General features: G+C 55.9%; 5 protein-coding genes across 5 annotated transcripts; all 5 read left to right on the top strand.

Annotated features, from left to right (window-relative positions):
- Positions 1-2114: 2114 nt before the first annotated feature.
- On the top strand, positions 2115-4576 carry LOC124287332 (glycine-rich cell wall structural protein 1.8-like). Its single transcript, XM_046723830.1, has 3 exons — positions 2115-2201; positions 2857-3078; positions 4319-4576. The coding sequence occupies exons 1-3, from the start codon at positions 2115-2117 to the stop codon at positions 4574-4576; spliced, it is 567 nt and encodes a 188-aa protein (XP_046579786.1).
- A 114-nt stretch (positions 4577-4690) lies between these two features.
- LOC124287331 (abscisic acid and environmental stress-inducible protein-like) lies at positions 4691-6217 on the top strand. Its single transcript, XM_046723829.1, has 2 exons — positions 4691-4881; positions 5947-6217. Exons 1-2 carry the CDS (start codon positions 4691-4693, stop codon positions 6215-6217), a joined length of 462 nt encoding a protein of 153 aa, XP_046579785.1.
- Positions 6218-6547: 330 nt separating this feature from the next.
- Positions 6548-7060, top strand: LOC124287330 (cold and drought-regulated protein CORA-like). The gene has a single exon (XM_046723828.1). The coding sequence runs from the start codon at positions 6548-6550 to the stop codon at positions 7058-7060; it is 513 nt and encodes a 170-aa protein (XP_046579784.1).
- A 645-nt stretch (positions 7061-7705) lies between these two features.
- Positions 7706-8179, top strand: LOC124287329. The gene has a single exon (XM_046723827.1). The coding sequence runs from the start codon at positions 7706-7708 to the stop codon at positions 8177-8179; it is 474 nt and encodes a 157-aa protein (XP_046579783.1).
- A 2501-nt stretch (positions 8180-10680) lies between these two features.
- LOC124287328 (glycine-rich cell wall structural protein 1.8-like) lies at positions 10681-12489 on the top strand. The gene is made up of 4 exons (XM_046723826.1): positions 10681-11018; positions 11171-11441; positions 11802-11990; positions 12382-12489. Exons 1-4 carry the CDS (start codon positions 10681-10683, stop codon positions 12487-12489), a joined length of 906 nt encoding a protein of 301 aa, XP_046579782.1.
- The last annotated feature ends 264 nt before the right edge of the window (positions 12490-12753 follow it).

The following is a 12753-nucleotide window of genomic DNA, read 5'->3' as shown; positions in this document are numbered from 1 at the left end:
ATGGTGGAGGGAGAGGAAGTATGGTGGTAAAGTGGAGCATGTGGTGCATTGTATGTGGTATGGTGGGTAGTGTGGAGCATGGTGGAGTGGAGCATGTGGTTGAACGGAGCATGGAAGGATGGAGAGCCTGGTTGAGCGGGCATGGTGGATGGAGCATGGTGGAGTGGAGTTTGGTGGAGTGGAGCATGGTGGAGTGAAGCAGTGGAAGCATGGTGGAGTGGAGCATGGTGGAGTGAAGCATGGTGGTGTGAAGCATGGTGAAGGGGAGCATGGTGGAGGAGAGAGGCGTATGGTAAAGTGGAGTGTGGTGCATTGTATGTGGTATGGTGGTAGTGTGGAGCATGGTGGAGCGGAGCATGGTAGTGTGGGGCATGGTAGTGTGGAGCATGGTGGAGTAGGGCATGGTAGTGTGGAGTATGGTAGTGTGGAGCACGGTGGAGTGGGGCATGGTCCTGTGGAGCATGGTGGAGCAGGGCATGGTGGAGTTGAGCATGGTGGAGCGGAGCATGCTGGAGTAGAGTGTGGTTGAGCTGAGCATGGTGGAGTGAAGCATGGTGGAGCAGAGTATGGTGGGGTGGAGCATGGAAGTGTGGAGCGTGGTTGAACGGAGCATGGTGGATGGAGCCTGGTGGAGTGGAGCATGGTGGAGCGGACCATGGTGGAGTGGAGCGTGGTTGAGGGAAGCATGGTGGAGTGGAGCATGGTGGAGTGGAGCATGGTGGAGTGAAGCATGGTGGAGCGGAGCATGGTGTAGGGGAGCATGGTGGAGGGGAGAGGCGTATGGTAAAGTGGAGTGTGGTGCATTGTATGTGGTATGGTGGTAGTGTGGAGTATGGTGGAGTGGAGCATGGTAGTGTGGGGCATGGTTGAGTGGAGCATGGTGGTGTGGAGCATGAATGTTTGGAGTGTGGTTGAACGGAGCATGGTGGATGGAGCCTGGTGGAGGTAAAGCATGGTGGAGCGGAGCATTGTGGAGTTGAGTGTGGTGGAGTGGAGCCTGGTGGAGTGAAGCATGGTGGATCGGATTATGGTGGAGCGGAGCATGGTGGAGTGAAGCATGGTGGAGTGAAGCATGGTGAAGGGGAGCATGGTGGAGGAGAGAGGCGTATGGTAAAGTGGAGTGTGGTGCATTGTATGTAGTATGGTGGTAGTGTGGAGCGTGGTGGAGTTGAGCATGGTGGTGTGGCGCATGGTAGTGTGGAGCATGGTGGAGTAGGGCATGGTAGTGTGGAGTACGGTAGTGTGGAGCATGGTGGAGTAGGGCATCACAGTGTTGAGCATGGTGGAGTGGGGCATGGTCCTGTGGAGCATGGTGGAGGAGGGCATGGTGGAGTTGAGCATGGTGGAACGGAGCATGCTGGAGTAGAGTGTGGTTGAGCTGAGCATGGTGGAGTGAAGCATGGTGGAGCAGAGTATGGTGGAGCGGAGCATGAAGTGTGTGGGTGTGGTTGAACGGAGTATGGTGGATGGAGCCTGGTGGAGTAAAGCATGGTGGAGTGGAGCATGGTGGAGGGGAGAGGCGTATGGTAAAGTGGAGTGTGGTGCATTGTATGTGGTATGGTGGTAGTGTGGGAGCATGGTGGAGTTGAGCATGGTAGTGTGGGGCATGGTGAGTGTGGAGCATGGTGGAGTTGAGGCATGGTGGTGTGGAGGATGGTGGATGTATGGTGGAGTGGTAGTGTGGTTGTAGTGTGGAGCATGGTGGATGGAGGGCATGGTGGTGTGGAGCATGGTGGAGTGGGCATGGTAGTGTGGAGTGGGTGGAGTGGTGGTAGTGGGAGCATGGTGGAGCAATGTGGAGTTGAGCATGGTGAAGTTGAGCATGGTGGAGTGAGGCATGGTGGAGTGTGGTGGATTATGGTGAAGTGAAGCATGGTGGAGTGAAGCATGGTGGAGTGAAGATGGTGGAGCATGGTGGAGGAGAGGCGTATGGTAAAGTGGAGTGTGGTGCATTGTATGTGGTATAGGTGGTAGTGTGGGCATGGTGGAGTGGAGCATGGTGTTTGTGTGGCGCATGGTGGTGTGGAGCATGGTGGAGTAGGGCATGGTGGAGTGTGGGTAGCAGTGGTGTGTGGAGCAGTGTGGAGGTGGAGCAGGGCATCACAGTGTTGAGCATGGTGGAGTGGGGCATGGTCCCTGTGGGCATGGTGGAGCAGGGCATGGTGGAGTTGAGCAGCATGGTGGGCGGGAGGCATGCTGGAGTAGGTGTGTGGTTGAGGCTGAGCATGGTGGAGTGAAGCATGGTGGAGCAGAGTATGGTGGCGTGGAGCATGGAAGTGTGGAGTGTGGTTGAGGCGGGCATGGTGGATGGAGCCTGGTGGAGTAAAGCATGGTGGAAGCGGACCATGGTGGTAGTGTGGAGTGTGGTTGAGCGAAGCATGGTGGAGTGGAGCATGGTGGAGTGGAGTATGGTGGAGTGGAGCATGGTGGAGTGAAGCATGGTGGAGGGGAGCATGGTGGAGGGGAGAGGCGTATGGTAAAGTGGAGTGTGGTGCATTGTATGTGGTATGGTGGTAGTGTGGAGTATGGTGGAGTGGAGCATGGTAGTGTGGGGCATGGTTGAGTGGAGCATGGTGGTGTGGAGCATGGAAGTGTGGAGTGTGGTTGAACGGAGCATGGTGGATGGAGCCTGGTGGAGTAAAGCATGGTTGAGCGGAGCATGGTGGAGTTGAGTGTGGTGGAGCTTGGTGGATGGAGCCTGGTGGAGTGAAGCATGGTGGAGCGGAGCCTGGTGGAGTGAAGCATGGTGGATCGGATTATGGTGGAGTGAAGCATGGTGAAGTGAAGCATGGTGAAGGGGAGCATGGTGGAGGAGAGAGGCGTATGGTAAAGTGGAGTGTGGTGCATTGTATGTAGTATGGTGGTAGTTTGGAGCGTGGTGGAGTTGAACATGGTGGTGTGGCGCATGGTAGTGTGGAGCATGGTGGAGTAGGGCATGGTAGTGTGGAGTACGGTAGTGTGGAGCATGGTGGAGTAGGGCATCACAGTGTTGAGCATGGTGGAGTGGGGCATGGTCCTGTGGAGCATGGTGGAGGAGGGCATGGTGGAGTTGAGCATGGTGGAGCGGAGCATGCTGGAGTAGAGTGTGGTTGAGCTGAGCATGGTGGAGTGAAGCATGGTGGAGCAGAGTATGGTGGAGTGGAGCATGGAAGTGTGGAGTGTGGTTGAACGGAGTATGGTGGATGGAGCCTGGTGGAGTAAAGCATGGTGGAGCGGAGCATGGTGGAGGGGAGAGGCGTATGGTAAAGTGGAGTGTGGTGCATTGTATGTGGTATGGTGGTAGTGTGGAGCGTGGTGGAGTTGAGCATGGTGGTGTGGTGCATGGTAGTGTGGAGCATGGTGGAGTAGGGCATGGTAGTGTGGAGTACGGTAGTGTGGAGCATGGTGGAGTAGGGCATCACAGTGTTGAGCATGGTGGAGTGGGGCATGGTAGTGTGGGGCATGGTTGAGTGGAGCATGGTGGTGCGGAGCATGGATGTGTGGAGTGTGGTTGAACGGAGCATGGTGGATGGAGCCTGGTTGAGTAAAGCATGGTGGAGTGGAGCATGGTGGAGTTGAGTGTGGTGGAGTTGAGCATGGTGGAGTGAAGCATGGTGAAGGGGAGCATGGTGGAGTGAAGCATGGTGGTGTGGAGCATGGATGTGTGGAGAGTGGTGGAGCGGAGCATGGTGGAGTTGAGTGTGGTGGATGCAGCATGGTGGAGTAAAGCATGGTGAAGGGGAGCATGGTGGATCGGAGTATGGTTGAGTGGAGCATGGTGGAGTGAAGCATGGTGAAGGGGAGCATGGTGGAGTGAAGCATGGTGGATCGGAGTATGGTGGAGTGGAGCATGGTGGAGTGAAGCATGGTGAAGGGGAGCATGGTGGAGGAGAGAGGCGTATGGTAAAGTGGAGTGTGGTGCATTGTATGTGGTATGAGTGGTAGTGTGGCAGCATGGTGGAGTGAGCATGGTGGTGTTGGCACATGGTAGTGTGGAGTATGGTGGGTAGGGCATGGTAGTGTGGAGCATGGTGGATTGGAGCATGGTTGTGTTGAGCATGGTAGTGTGGAGGCGTGGTTGGCACAGAGCATGGTGGATGGAGCATGGAGTAAAAGCATGAGTAGTGGAAGCATGGTGGAGTGGAGGCGTATGTAAGGGGAGTGTGGAGCATGGTTTGTGAGTATAATGCATGGTGGAGTATGCTGCATGGTGGAGGCATGGTAGTGTGGAGGCATGGTGAAGTGAGCATGGTGGAGTGTGGTGCATGGTATGTGGTATGTGTGGTATGGTGTGGAGCATGGTGGATGGAGCATGGTGGAGTGAAGGCATGTGGTGCAGCATGGTGGAGTGGAGTGTGGTGAGCGGAGCATGGTGGAGTGGAGCATGGTGGGCGGGTATGGTGGAGTGGAGCATGGTGGAGTGAAGCATGGTAGAGCGGAGCATGGTGGAGGGGAGAGGCGTATGGTAAAGTGGAGTGTGGTGCATTGTATGTGGTATAGTGGTAGTGTGGAGCATGGTGGAGTGGAGCATGGTAGTGTGGGGCATGGTGGAGTGGAGCATGGTGGTGTGGAGCATGGAAGTGTGGAGTGTGGTTGAACGGAGCATGGTGGATGGAGCCTGGTGGAGTGAAGCATGGTGGGCAGCATGGTATGGAGGTGGGCGGGTGTGGTTGAGTGAGAAGCATGGTGTGGAGGTGGTGGAGGCGGAGGCATGGTGGAGTGGAGCATGGTAGAGTGGAGCATGGTGGAGGGGGAGGCGTATGGTAAAGTGGAGTGTGGTGCATTGTATGTGAGTATGGTGGTAGTGTGGAGCATGGTGGAGTGGAGCATGGTAGTGTGGGGCATGGTGGAGTGGAGCATGGTGGTGTGGAGCATGGAGTGTGGGCGTGTTGAACGGGCATGGTGAATGGAGCCTGGTGGAGTGAAGCATGGTGGAGAGCATGGTGGAGTGTGGTTGAGTGGAGCATGGTGGAGTGAAGCATGGTGAAGGGGAGCATGGTGGAGTGAAGCATGGTGGATCGGAGTATGGTGGAGTGGAGCATGGTGGAGTGAAGCATGGTGAAGGGGAGCATGGTGGAGGAGAGAGGCGTATGGTAAAGTGGAGTGTGGTGCATTGTATGTGGTATGGTGGTAGTGTGGGCATGGTGGAGGGTGGTGTAGGCGCATGGTAGTGTGGGGCATGGTGGAGTAGAGTGGTGGTTGTGGCATGGTGGTGTGGAGCATGGTGGAGCAGGGCATGGTGGTGTTGAGCATGGTAGAGTGGGGCATGGTGGAAGGGGCATGGTGGAGTGGGGCATGGTAATGTGGTAGGTGTGGTAGGGCATTGTGGTGTGGCATGTGGAGTAGGAGCATGGTTGAGTTGGGCATGGTGGAACAGAAGCATGGTGGAGGAGAGCATGGTAAAGTGGAGTGTGGTGCATTGTATGTGGTATGGTGGTAGTGTGGAGCATGGTGGAGTCGAGCATGAGTGGTGGGGATGGAAGTGTGAGTGGTGGGGCATGGTGGATGGGGAGTGAAGGATGGTGGAGTGGAGTATGGTGGAGTGGAGCATGGTGGAGTGAAGCATGGTGGAGCAGAGCATGGTGGAGGGAGAGGCGTATGGTAAAGTGGGTGTGGTGCATTGTATGTGGTATGGTGGTAGTGTGGGCATGGTGGAGTGGAGCATGGTAGGTGGGGGCATGCATGGTTGAGTGGAGCATGGTGGTGTGGAGCATGGTAATGTGTGGAGTGTGGTTGAGCGGGCATGGTGGATGGAGCCTGGTGGAGTATGGTATGGTGGAGGGGATGGTGGATGGTGGGTGGTGGTGGAGATGGTGGAGTGAAGCATGGTGGAGTGGTATGGTGGAGTGGAGCATGGTGGAGTGAGGAGCATGGTGGAGGATGGAGCATGGTGGAGAGCAGGTACTGGAGGAGGGAGAGGCGTATGATAAAGTGGAGTGTGGTGCATTGTATGTGGTATGGTGGTAGTGTGGAGCGTTGTGGAGTTGAGCATGGTGGTGTGGCGCATGGTAGTGTGGAGCATGGTGGAGTAGGGCATGGTAGTGTGGAGTATGGTAGTGTGGAGCATGGTGGAGCAGGGCATCACAGTGTTGAGCATGGTGGAGTGGGGCATGGTCCTGTGGAGCATGGTGGAGCAGGGCATGGTAGTGTGGAGCATGGTGTAGTAGGGCATTGTAGTGTGGACCATGGTAGTATGGAGCATGGTGGAGCGGAGCATGCTGGAGTAGAGTGTGGTTGAGCTGAGCATGGTGGAGTGAAGCATGGTGGAGCAGAGAATGGTGGAGTGGAGCATGGAAGTGTGGAGTGTGGTTGAACGGAGCATGGTGGATGGAGCCTGGTGGGTAAAGGGGTGGATGGTGGTGGAGTGGAGTGGTGGTTGAGTGGAGCATGGTGGAGTGGAGCATGGTGGAGTGAAGCATGGTGGAGCGGAGCATGGTGGAGGGGAGAGGCGTATGGTAAAGTGGAGTGTGGTGCATTGTATGTGGTATAGTGGTAGTGTGGAGCATGGTGGAGTGGAGCATGGTAGTGTGGGGCATGGTTGAGTGGAGCATGGTGGTGTGGAGCATGGATGTGTGGAGTGTGGTTGAAAGGTGGAGCATGGTGGATGGAGCCTGGTGGAGTAAAGCATGGTGGAGCGGAGCATGGTGGAGTTGAGTGTGGTGGGGTGGAGCATGGTGGAGTGAAGCATGGTGGATCGGAGTATGGTGGAGTGGAGCATGGTGGAGTGAAGCATGGTGGAGGGGAGCATGGTGGAGGGGAGAGGCGTATGGTAAAGTGGAGTGTGGTGCATTGTATGTGGTATGGTGGTAGTGTGGAGCGTGGTGGAGTTGAGCATGGTGGTGTGGCGCATGGTAGTGTGGAGCATGGTGGAGTAGGGCATGGTAGTGTGGAGTATGGTGGTGTGGAGCATGGTGGAGCAGGGCATCACAGTGTTGAGCATGGTGGAGTGGGGCATGGTCCTGTGGAGCATGGTGGAGCAGGGCATGGTAGTGTGGAGCATGGTGTAGTAGGGCATTGTAGTGTGGACCATGGTAGTATGGAGCATGGTGGAGGGGAGCATGCTGGAGTTGAGTGTGGTTGAGCTGAGCATGGTGGAGTGGAGCATGGAAGTGTGGAGTGTGGTTGAACGGAGCATGGTGGATGGAGCCTGGTGGATCGGAGTATGGTGGAGTGGAGCATGGTGGAGTGGAGTGTGGTGGAGCGGAGCATGGTGGAGGGTGAGTTGGCGAAGCATGGTGGAGTGGAGGCATGGTGGTGTGGGCATGGTGCGTGTGGTGGTGGAGTGGTAGTGTGGTGCATGGTGGAGTAGTAGGGCATGGTGGAGTAGGGCGTATGGTGGTGGTAGGGCAGGTGGAGTGTGGTGCATGGTGGGTGTGGTGGTAGTGTGGGGTATGGTGGAGTGGAGCATGGTGGTGTGGAGCATGGTGGAGTGGAGCATGGTGGTGTGGGCATGGTGGGTGTGGAGAGTGTGGTGGAACGGAGCATGGTGGATGGAGCATGGTGGAGTGGAGTATGGTGGAGTGGAGCATGGTGGAGTGAAGCATGGTGGAGCGGAGCATGGTGGAGGGGAGAGGCGTATGGTAAAGTGGAGTGTGGTGCATTGTATGTGGTATAGTGGTAGTGTGGAGCATGGTGGAGTGGAGCATGGTAGTGTGGGGCATGGTGGAGTGGAGCATGGTGGTGTGGAGCATGGAAGTGTGGAGTGTGGTTGAACGGAGCATGGTGGATGGAGCCTGGTGGAGTGAAGCATGGTGGAGCGGAGCATGGTGGAGTGGAGTGTGGTGGAGCGGAGCATGGTGGAGTGAAGCATGGTGGAGTGGAGCATGGTGGAGCGGAGCATGGTGGAGGGGAGAGGCGTATGGTAAAGTGGAGTGTGGTGCATTGTATGTGGTATGGTGGTAGTGTGGGCATGGTGGAGTGGAGCATGGTAGTGTGGGGCATGGTGGAGTGGAGCATGGTGGTGTGGAGCATGGAAGTGTGGGTGTGGTTGAGAGCGGAGCATGGTGGATGGAGCCTGGTGGAGTGGAAGCATGGTAGAACGGAGCATGGTGGAGGGGAGAGGCGTATGGTAAAGTGGAGTGTGGTGGATTGTATGTGGTATAGTGGTAGTGTGGAGCATGGTGGAGTGGAGCATGGTAGTGTGGGGCATGGTGGAGTAAAGCATGGTGGAGTGGACCATGGTGGAGTGGAGCGTGGTTGAGCGAAGCATGGTGGAGTGAAGCATGGTGGAGTGGAGTATGGTGGAGTGGAGCATGGTGGAGTGAAGCATGGTAGAGCGGAGCATGGTGGAGTGGTATGGTGGTGTGGGCATGGAGGTGGAGTGTGGTTGAGCGGGCATGGTGGAGTGGAGCATGGTGGAGTGAAGCATGGTAGAGCGGAGGAGCATGGTGGAGGAGGAGGCGTATGGTAAAAGTGGGTGTGGTGCATTGTATGTGGTATAGTGGTAGTGTGGAGCATGGTGGAGTGCGGAGGATGGTGGTGTGTGGGCATGGTGGAGTAAAGCATGGTGGGTGGAGCATGGTGGAGTGGAGCATGGTGGTTGAAGCGAAGCATGGTGGAGTGGAAGCATGGTGGAGTGGAGTATGGTGGAGTGGGCATGGTGGGTGAAGCATGCAAAGTGAACATGGTGGAGGGAGAGGCGTATGGTAAAGTGGGTGTGGTGCATTGTATGTGGTATAGTGGTAGTGTGGAGCATGGTGGAGTGGAGCATGGTAGTGTGGGGCATGGTGGAGTGGAGCATGGTGGTGTGGAGCATGGTGGAGTGGTGTGGTTGGATGGGAAGCATGGTGGATGGAGCCTGGTGGAGTGAAGCATGGTGGAGGGGCCATGGTGGAGTGGAGTGTTGTGGAAGTGGAGCATGGTGGAGTGAAGCATGGTGGAGGCGAGGTATATGGTGGAAAGTGGAGCATGGTGGAGGCAGAGCGTGTGGAGTAACATGGTGGTAGTGTGGTGGCATGGTGTGGAGCATGGTAGTGTGGGTGGTATGGTGTATGTGGTATGGTGGTAGTGTGGGGCATGGTGGGGTGGGTGTGGTGGAGAGGGCAGCATGGTGGAGGTGAAGCATGGTGGAGGGAGCATGGTGGAGGAGGCGTATGGTAAGAGTGGGCGTGGTGCATGGTATGTGGTATGGTGGGTATGGTGGAGTGGAGCATGGTGGAGCAGGAGGATGGTAGTGTGGACATGGCATGGTGGAGTGAAGCAATGGTGGAGTTGAGCATGGTGGTGTGGAGCATGGTGGGTTGAACATGGTGGTGTGGAACATGGTGGAGTTGAATGGTGGTGTGGAGCATGGTGGGTGGAGCATGGTGGTGTGGAGTATGGTGGAGTGGAGCATGGTGGTGTAGAGCATGGTGGTGTGAGTGTGGAGCATGGTGGAAGCGTGGAATGTGGTGGATCGCGGGTATGGTGGAGCTGGAGTATGGTGAAGTGAAGCATGGTGGAGTGGAGCATGGTGGAGTTAGGAGCATGGTGGAGGGGAGAAGTATGGTAAAGTGGAGTATGGTGCATGGTATGTGGTAGTAGTGGTAGTGTGGAGCATGGTGGAGCCAGGGGCATTGTAGTGTGGGCATGGGTGGAGTGGGGAGTGGTGGAGGGTATGATAAGGTGGTGTTGTGCATTGTGGTGTGGTATGGTGGTAGTGTGGGCATGGTGGAGTTGAGCATGGTGGTGTGGGCAGCATGGTGGTGTGGAGCATGGTGGGTGGGGCATGGTGGTGTGGAGTATGGTAGTGTGGAGCATGGTGGAGCAGAGGCATGGTGTGGAAGTGCGTAGCATGGTGGAGTGGGGCATGGTGGTGGTGGTAGCAGGGCATGGTAGTGTGGAGCATGGTGGAGTAGGGCATTGTGTGTGTGGAGCATGGTGGTATGGAGCATGGTGGAGGGAGCATGGTGGAGTGGAGTGTGGGTGGAGCTGAGCATGGTGGAGTGAAGCATGGTGGAGTGAAGCATGGTGGAGTGGAGCATGGTGGTGTGGGTGTGGTTGGAGGGCGGGCATGGTGGAGTGGAAGCATGGTGGAGTGGAGTATGGTGGAGTGGGTGCATGGTGGAAGTAAAGCATGGTGGAAGCGGACCATGGTGGTGGAGTGGAGTATGGTAAAAGAGTGGGCATGGTATGAGTGAAGCATGGTAGTGAGGAGGTATGGTGGAGTGGAGCATGGTGGTGAAGCATGGTGGAGGGTGGAGCATGGTGGAGTGGAGCATGGTGGAGTGGAGCATGTGGTGGGTTGAGCATGGTAGTGTGGTGAGTGGTGGTGGAGTTGGAGCATGGTGGATGGAAGCATGGTGGAGTGGGCATGGTGGAGTGGAGCATGGTGGAGTGGAAGCATGGTGGAGCGGAGGCATGGTGGAGGGAGGCATATGGTAAAGTGGAGTGTGGTGCATTGTATGTGGTAGCATGTGGTAGTGTGGAGCATGGTGGAGTGGAGCATGGTAGTGTGGGGCATGGTGGAGGAGTGGGCATGGTGGTGTGGAGCATGGAAGTGTGGAGTGTGGTTGAGCGAGGGCATGGTGGATGGAGCCTGGTGGGTGAAGCATGGTTGAGTGTGGAGCATGGTGGAGTGGAGTGTGGTGGAGTGGGCATGGTGGAGTGAAGCATGGTGTGGAGGCCGGGAGGCATGGTGGAGGAGGAGAAGCATGGTGGAGGGAGGGCGTATGGTAAAATGGAGTGTGGTGCATTGTATGTGGTATGGTGGTAGTGTGGAGTATGGTGGAGTGGAGCATGGTAGTGTGGGGCATGGTGGAGTGGAGCATGGTGGTGTGGAGCATGGTAGTGTGGAGTGTGGTGGAGTGGGGCATGGTGGATGGAGCATGGTGGTGTGGTGGAGGGCATGGTGGAGTGGAGCATGGTGGAGTGAAGCATGGTGGAGCAGGGCATGGTGGAGGGAGAGGCGTATGGAGTGAAGTGGAGTGTGGTGCATGGTATGTGTGGTATAGTGGTAGTGTGGAGCATGGTGGAGTGGAGCATGGTGGAGGTGTGGGGCATGGTGGAGTGGAGGCATGGTGGAGTGGAGCATGGTGGAGTGGAGGCATGGTGGAGGCAAGGCATGGTGGAGTGAAGCATGGTGGAGTGGAGTATGGTGGAGTGGAGCATGGTGGAGTGAAGCATGGTAGGTAAGCATGGTGGAGTGTGGTGGAGGCATGAGGATGGTATGGTAAAGTGGAGTGTGGTTGCATTGTATGTGGTATGGTGGTAGTGTGGAGCATGGTGGAGTGGAGCATGGTGGTGTGGGGCATGGTGGAGTGTGGAGCATGGTGGTGTGGAGCATGGTGGTGTGGAGAGCATGGTTGGAGTGGGGCATGGTGGATGGGCATGGAGTGAAGCATGGTGGAGGCGGAGCATGGTGGAGATGGAGCATTGTGGTGGAGCATGGTGGAGTGAAGCATGGTGGATCGGAGTATGGTGGAGTGAAGCATGGTGGAGTGAAGCATGGTGGAGGGGAGCATGGTGGAGGGGAGAGGTGTATGGTAAAGTGGAGTGTGGTGCATTGTATGTGGTATGGTGGTAGTGTGGGGCATGGTGGAGTGGAGTGTGGTTGAACATAGCATGGTGGAGTGAAGCATGGTGGAGGGGAGCATGGTGGAGGGGAGAGGCGTATGGTAAAGTGGAGCGTGGTGCATGGTATGTCGTAGGGTGGTAGTGTGGAGTATGGTGGAGCGGAGGATGGTAGTGTGGAGTATGGTGGAGTGGAGCAATGTGGAGTTGAGCATGGTGGTGTGGAGCATGGTGGAGTTGAGCATGGTGGTGTGGAACATGGTGGAGTTGAGCATGGTGGTGTGGAGCATGGTGGAGTGGAGCATGGTGGTGTGGAGCATGGTGGTGTGGAGCATGGTGGAGTGGAGCTTGGTGGTGTGGAGCATGGTAGTGTGGAGCATGGTGGTGTAGAGCATGGTAGTGTGGAGCATGGTAGAGTGGAATGTGGTTATGCGGAGTATGGTGGAGCTGAGTATGGTGAAGTGAAGCATGGTGGAGTGGAGGATGGTGGAGCGGAGCATGGTGGAGGGGAGAGGCGTATGGTAAAGTGGAGTATGGTGCATGGTATGTGGTAGTGTGGTAGTGTGGAGCATGGTGGAGTGGAGCTGGGTGAAGCGGAGTATGGTGGTGTGGAGAGTGGTGGAGCTGAGCTTTGTTGAGGGGAACATGGTGGTGTGGTCACGGTTGAGTGGAGTATGGTATAGTGGAGGATTGTGGAGTTGTGCATGGTGGAGCGAACATGGCAGAGTGGGGGTTGCCTCAGGGCAAGCAAAAGAATATCAGTTATATCATGTTCAACTTATTGTAACACTGTCGTGCACACATGTCGGACATATGTCAAGCTTGTCAAAATATGGAAAGCAAAGCAGAGTATGTCCGTGAGAACTGCTGACCTACACAGAAAATGTCCGTGAGAACTGCTGACTAATGCAGATTATTGGTTGTTCATCTGCCTTTAAAAACAGGCAGGACAAGGTCACAGGAGAGTTGGCAGACATCGAGAATAGCACGCCAGAGACTGGAATGGACTTGATGGCATGAACTGACCAGTCAGTACAGCTATCTACTGCCCAAGCGTCAGCATCACTTTGCCACCTTGCCCTGGTAGCCTGTGCCAGATTTTGCAAGTTGTGTGCAGGTTGTTCACCCTGCCCCATAAGTTACGCTGTAAGAATAAAACTACCATTCTTTGTTGACATCAAGCCTCGTGTTGTCTCAAGACCCCAGGAGGTCTATCCATCAAACAAGCGGCTTATGTATGTGTCATACCTCCTTTTGATCAGTAAATACAAATCTGGGAAGAAA

The sequence above is a fragment of the Haliotis rubra genome, unplaced genomic scaffold (assembly GCF_003918875.1).
Source record: "Haliotis rubra isolate DU_JTF1 unplaced genomic scaffold, ASM391887v1 Scf40, whole genome shotgun sequence".
NCBI lineage: Eukaryota > Metazoa > Mollusca > Gastropoda > Lepetellida > Haliotidae > Haliotis > Haliotis rubra.
This window is presented reverse-complemented; position numbering and strand designations above follow the sequence as displayed.

Coding starts and splice junctions, on each gene's coding strand:
- LOC124287332 (XM_046723830.1), top strand. CDS start 2,115: ATGGTGGAGTGGGGCATGGTCCCTGTGGGCATGGTGGAGCAGGGCATG. Junction 2,202..2,856: donor TGGGCGGGAGGCATGCTGGA/GTAGGTGTGTGG, acceptor CATTGTATGTAG/TATGGTGGTAGTTTGGAGCG. Junction 3,079..4,318: donor GTGGAGCGGAGCATGCTGGA/GTAGAGTGTGGT, acceptor CATGTGGTGCAG/CATGGTGGAGTGGAGTGTGG.
- LOC124287331 (XM_046723829.1), top strand. CDS start 4,691: ATGGTGGAGTGGAGCATGGTAGAGTGGAGCATGGTGGAGGGGGAGGCG. Junction 4,882..5,946: donor GGGCGTGTTGAACGGGCATG/GTGAATGGAGCC, acceptor GTATGGTGGTAG/TGTGGAGCGTTGTGGAGTTG.
- LOC124287330 (XM_046723828.1), top strand. CDS start 6,548: ATGTGTGGAGTGTGGTTGAAAGGTGGAGCATGGTGGATGGAGCCTGGT.
- LOC124287329 (XM_046723827.1), top strand. CDS start 7,706: ATGGAGCCTGGTGGAGTGAAGCATGGTGGAGCGGAGCATGGTGGAGTG.
- LOC124287328 (XM_046723826.1), top strand. CDS start 10,681: ATGGTGGAGTGGAGCATGGTAGTGTGGGGCATGGTGGAGTGGAGCATG. Junction 11,019..11,170: donor GGAGGCATGGTGGAGGCAAG/GCATGGTGGAGT, acceptor GTATGGTGGTAG/TGTGGAGCATGGTGGAGTGG. Junction 11,991..12,381: donor GTGGAGGGGAGAGGCGTATG/GTAAAGTGGAGT, acceptor TGACTAATGCAG/ATTATTGGTTGTTCATCTGC.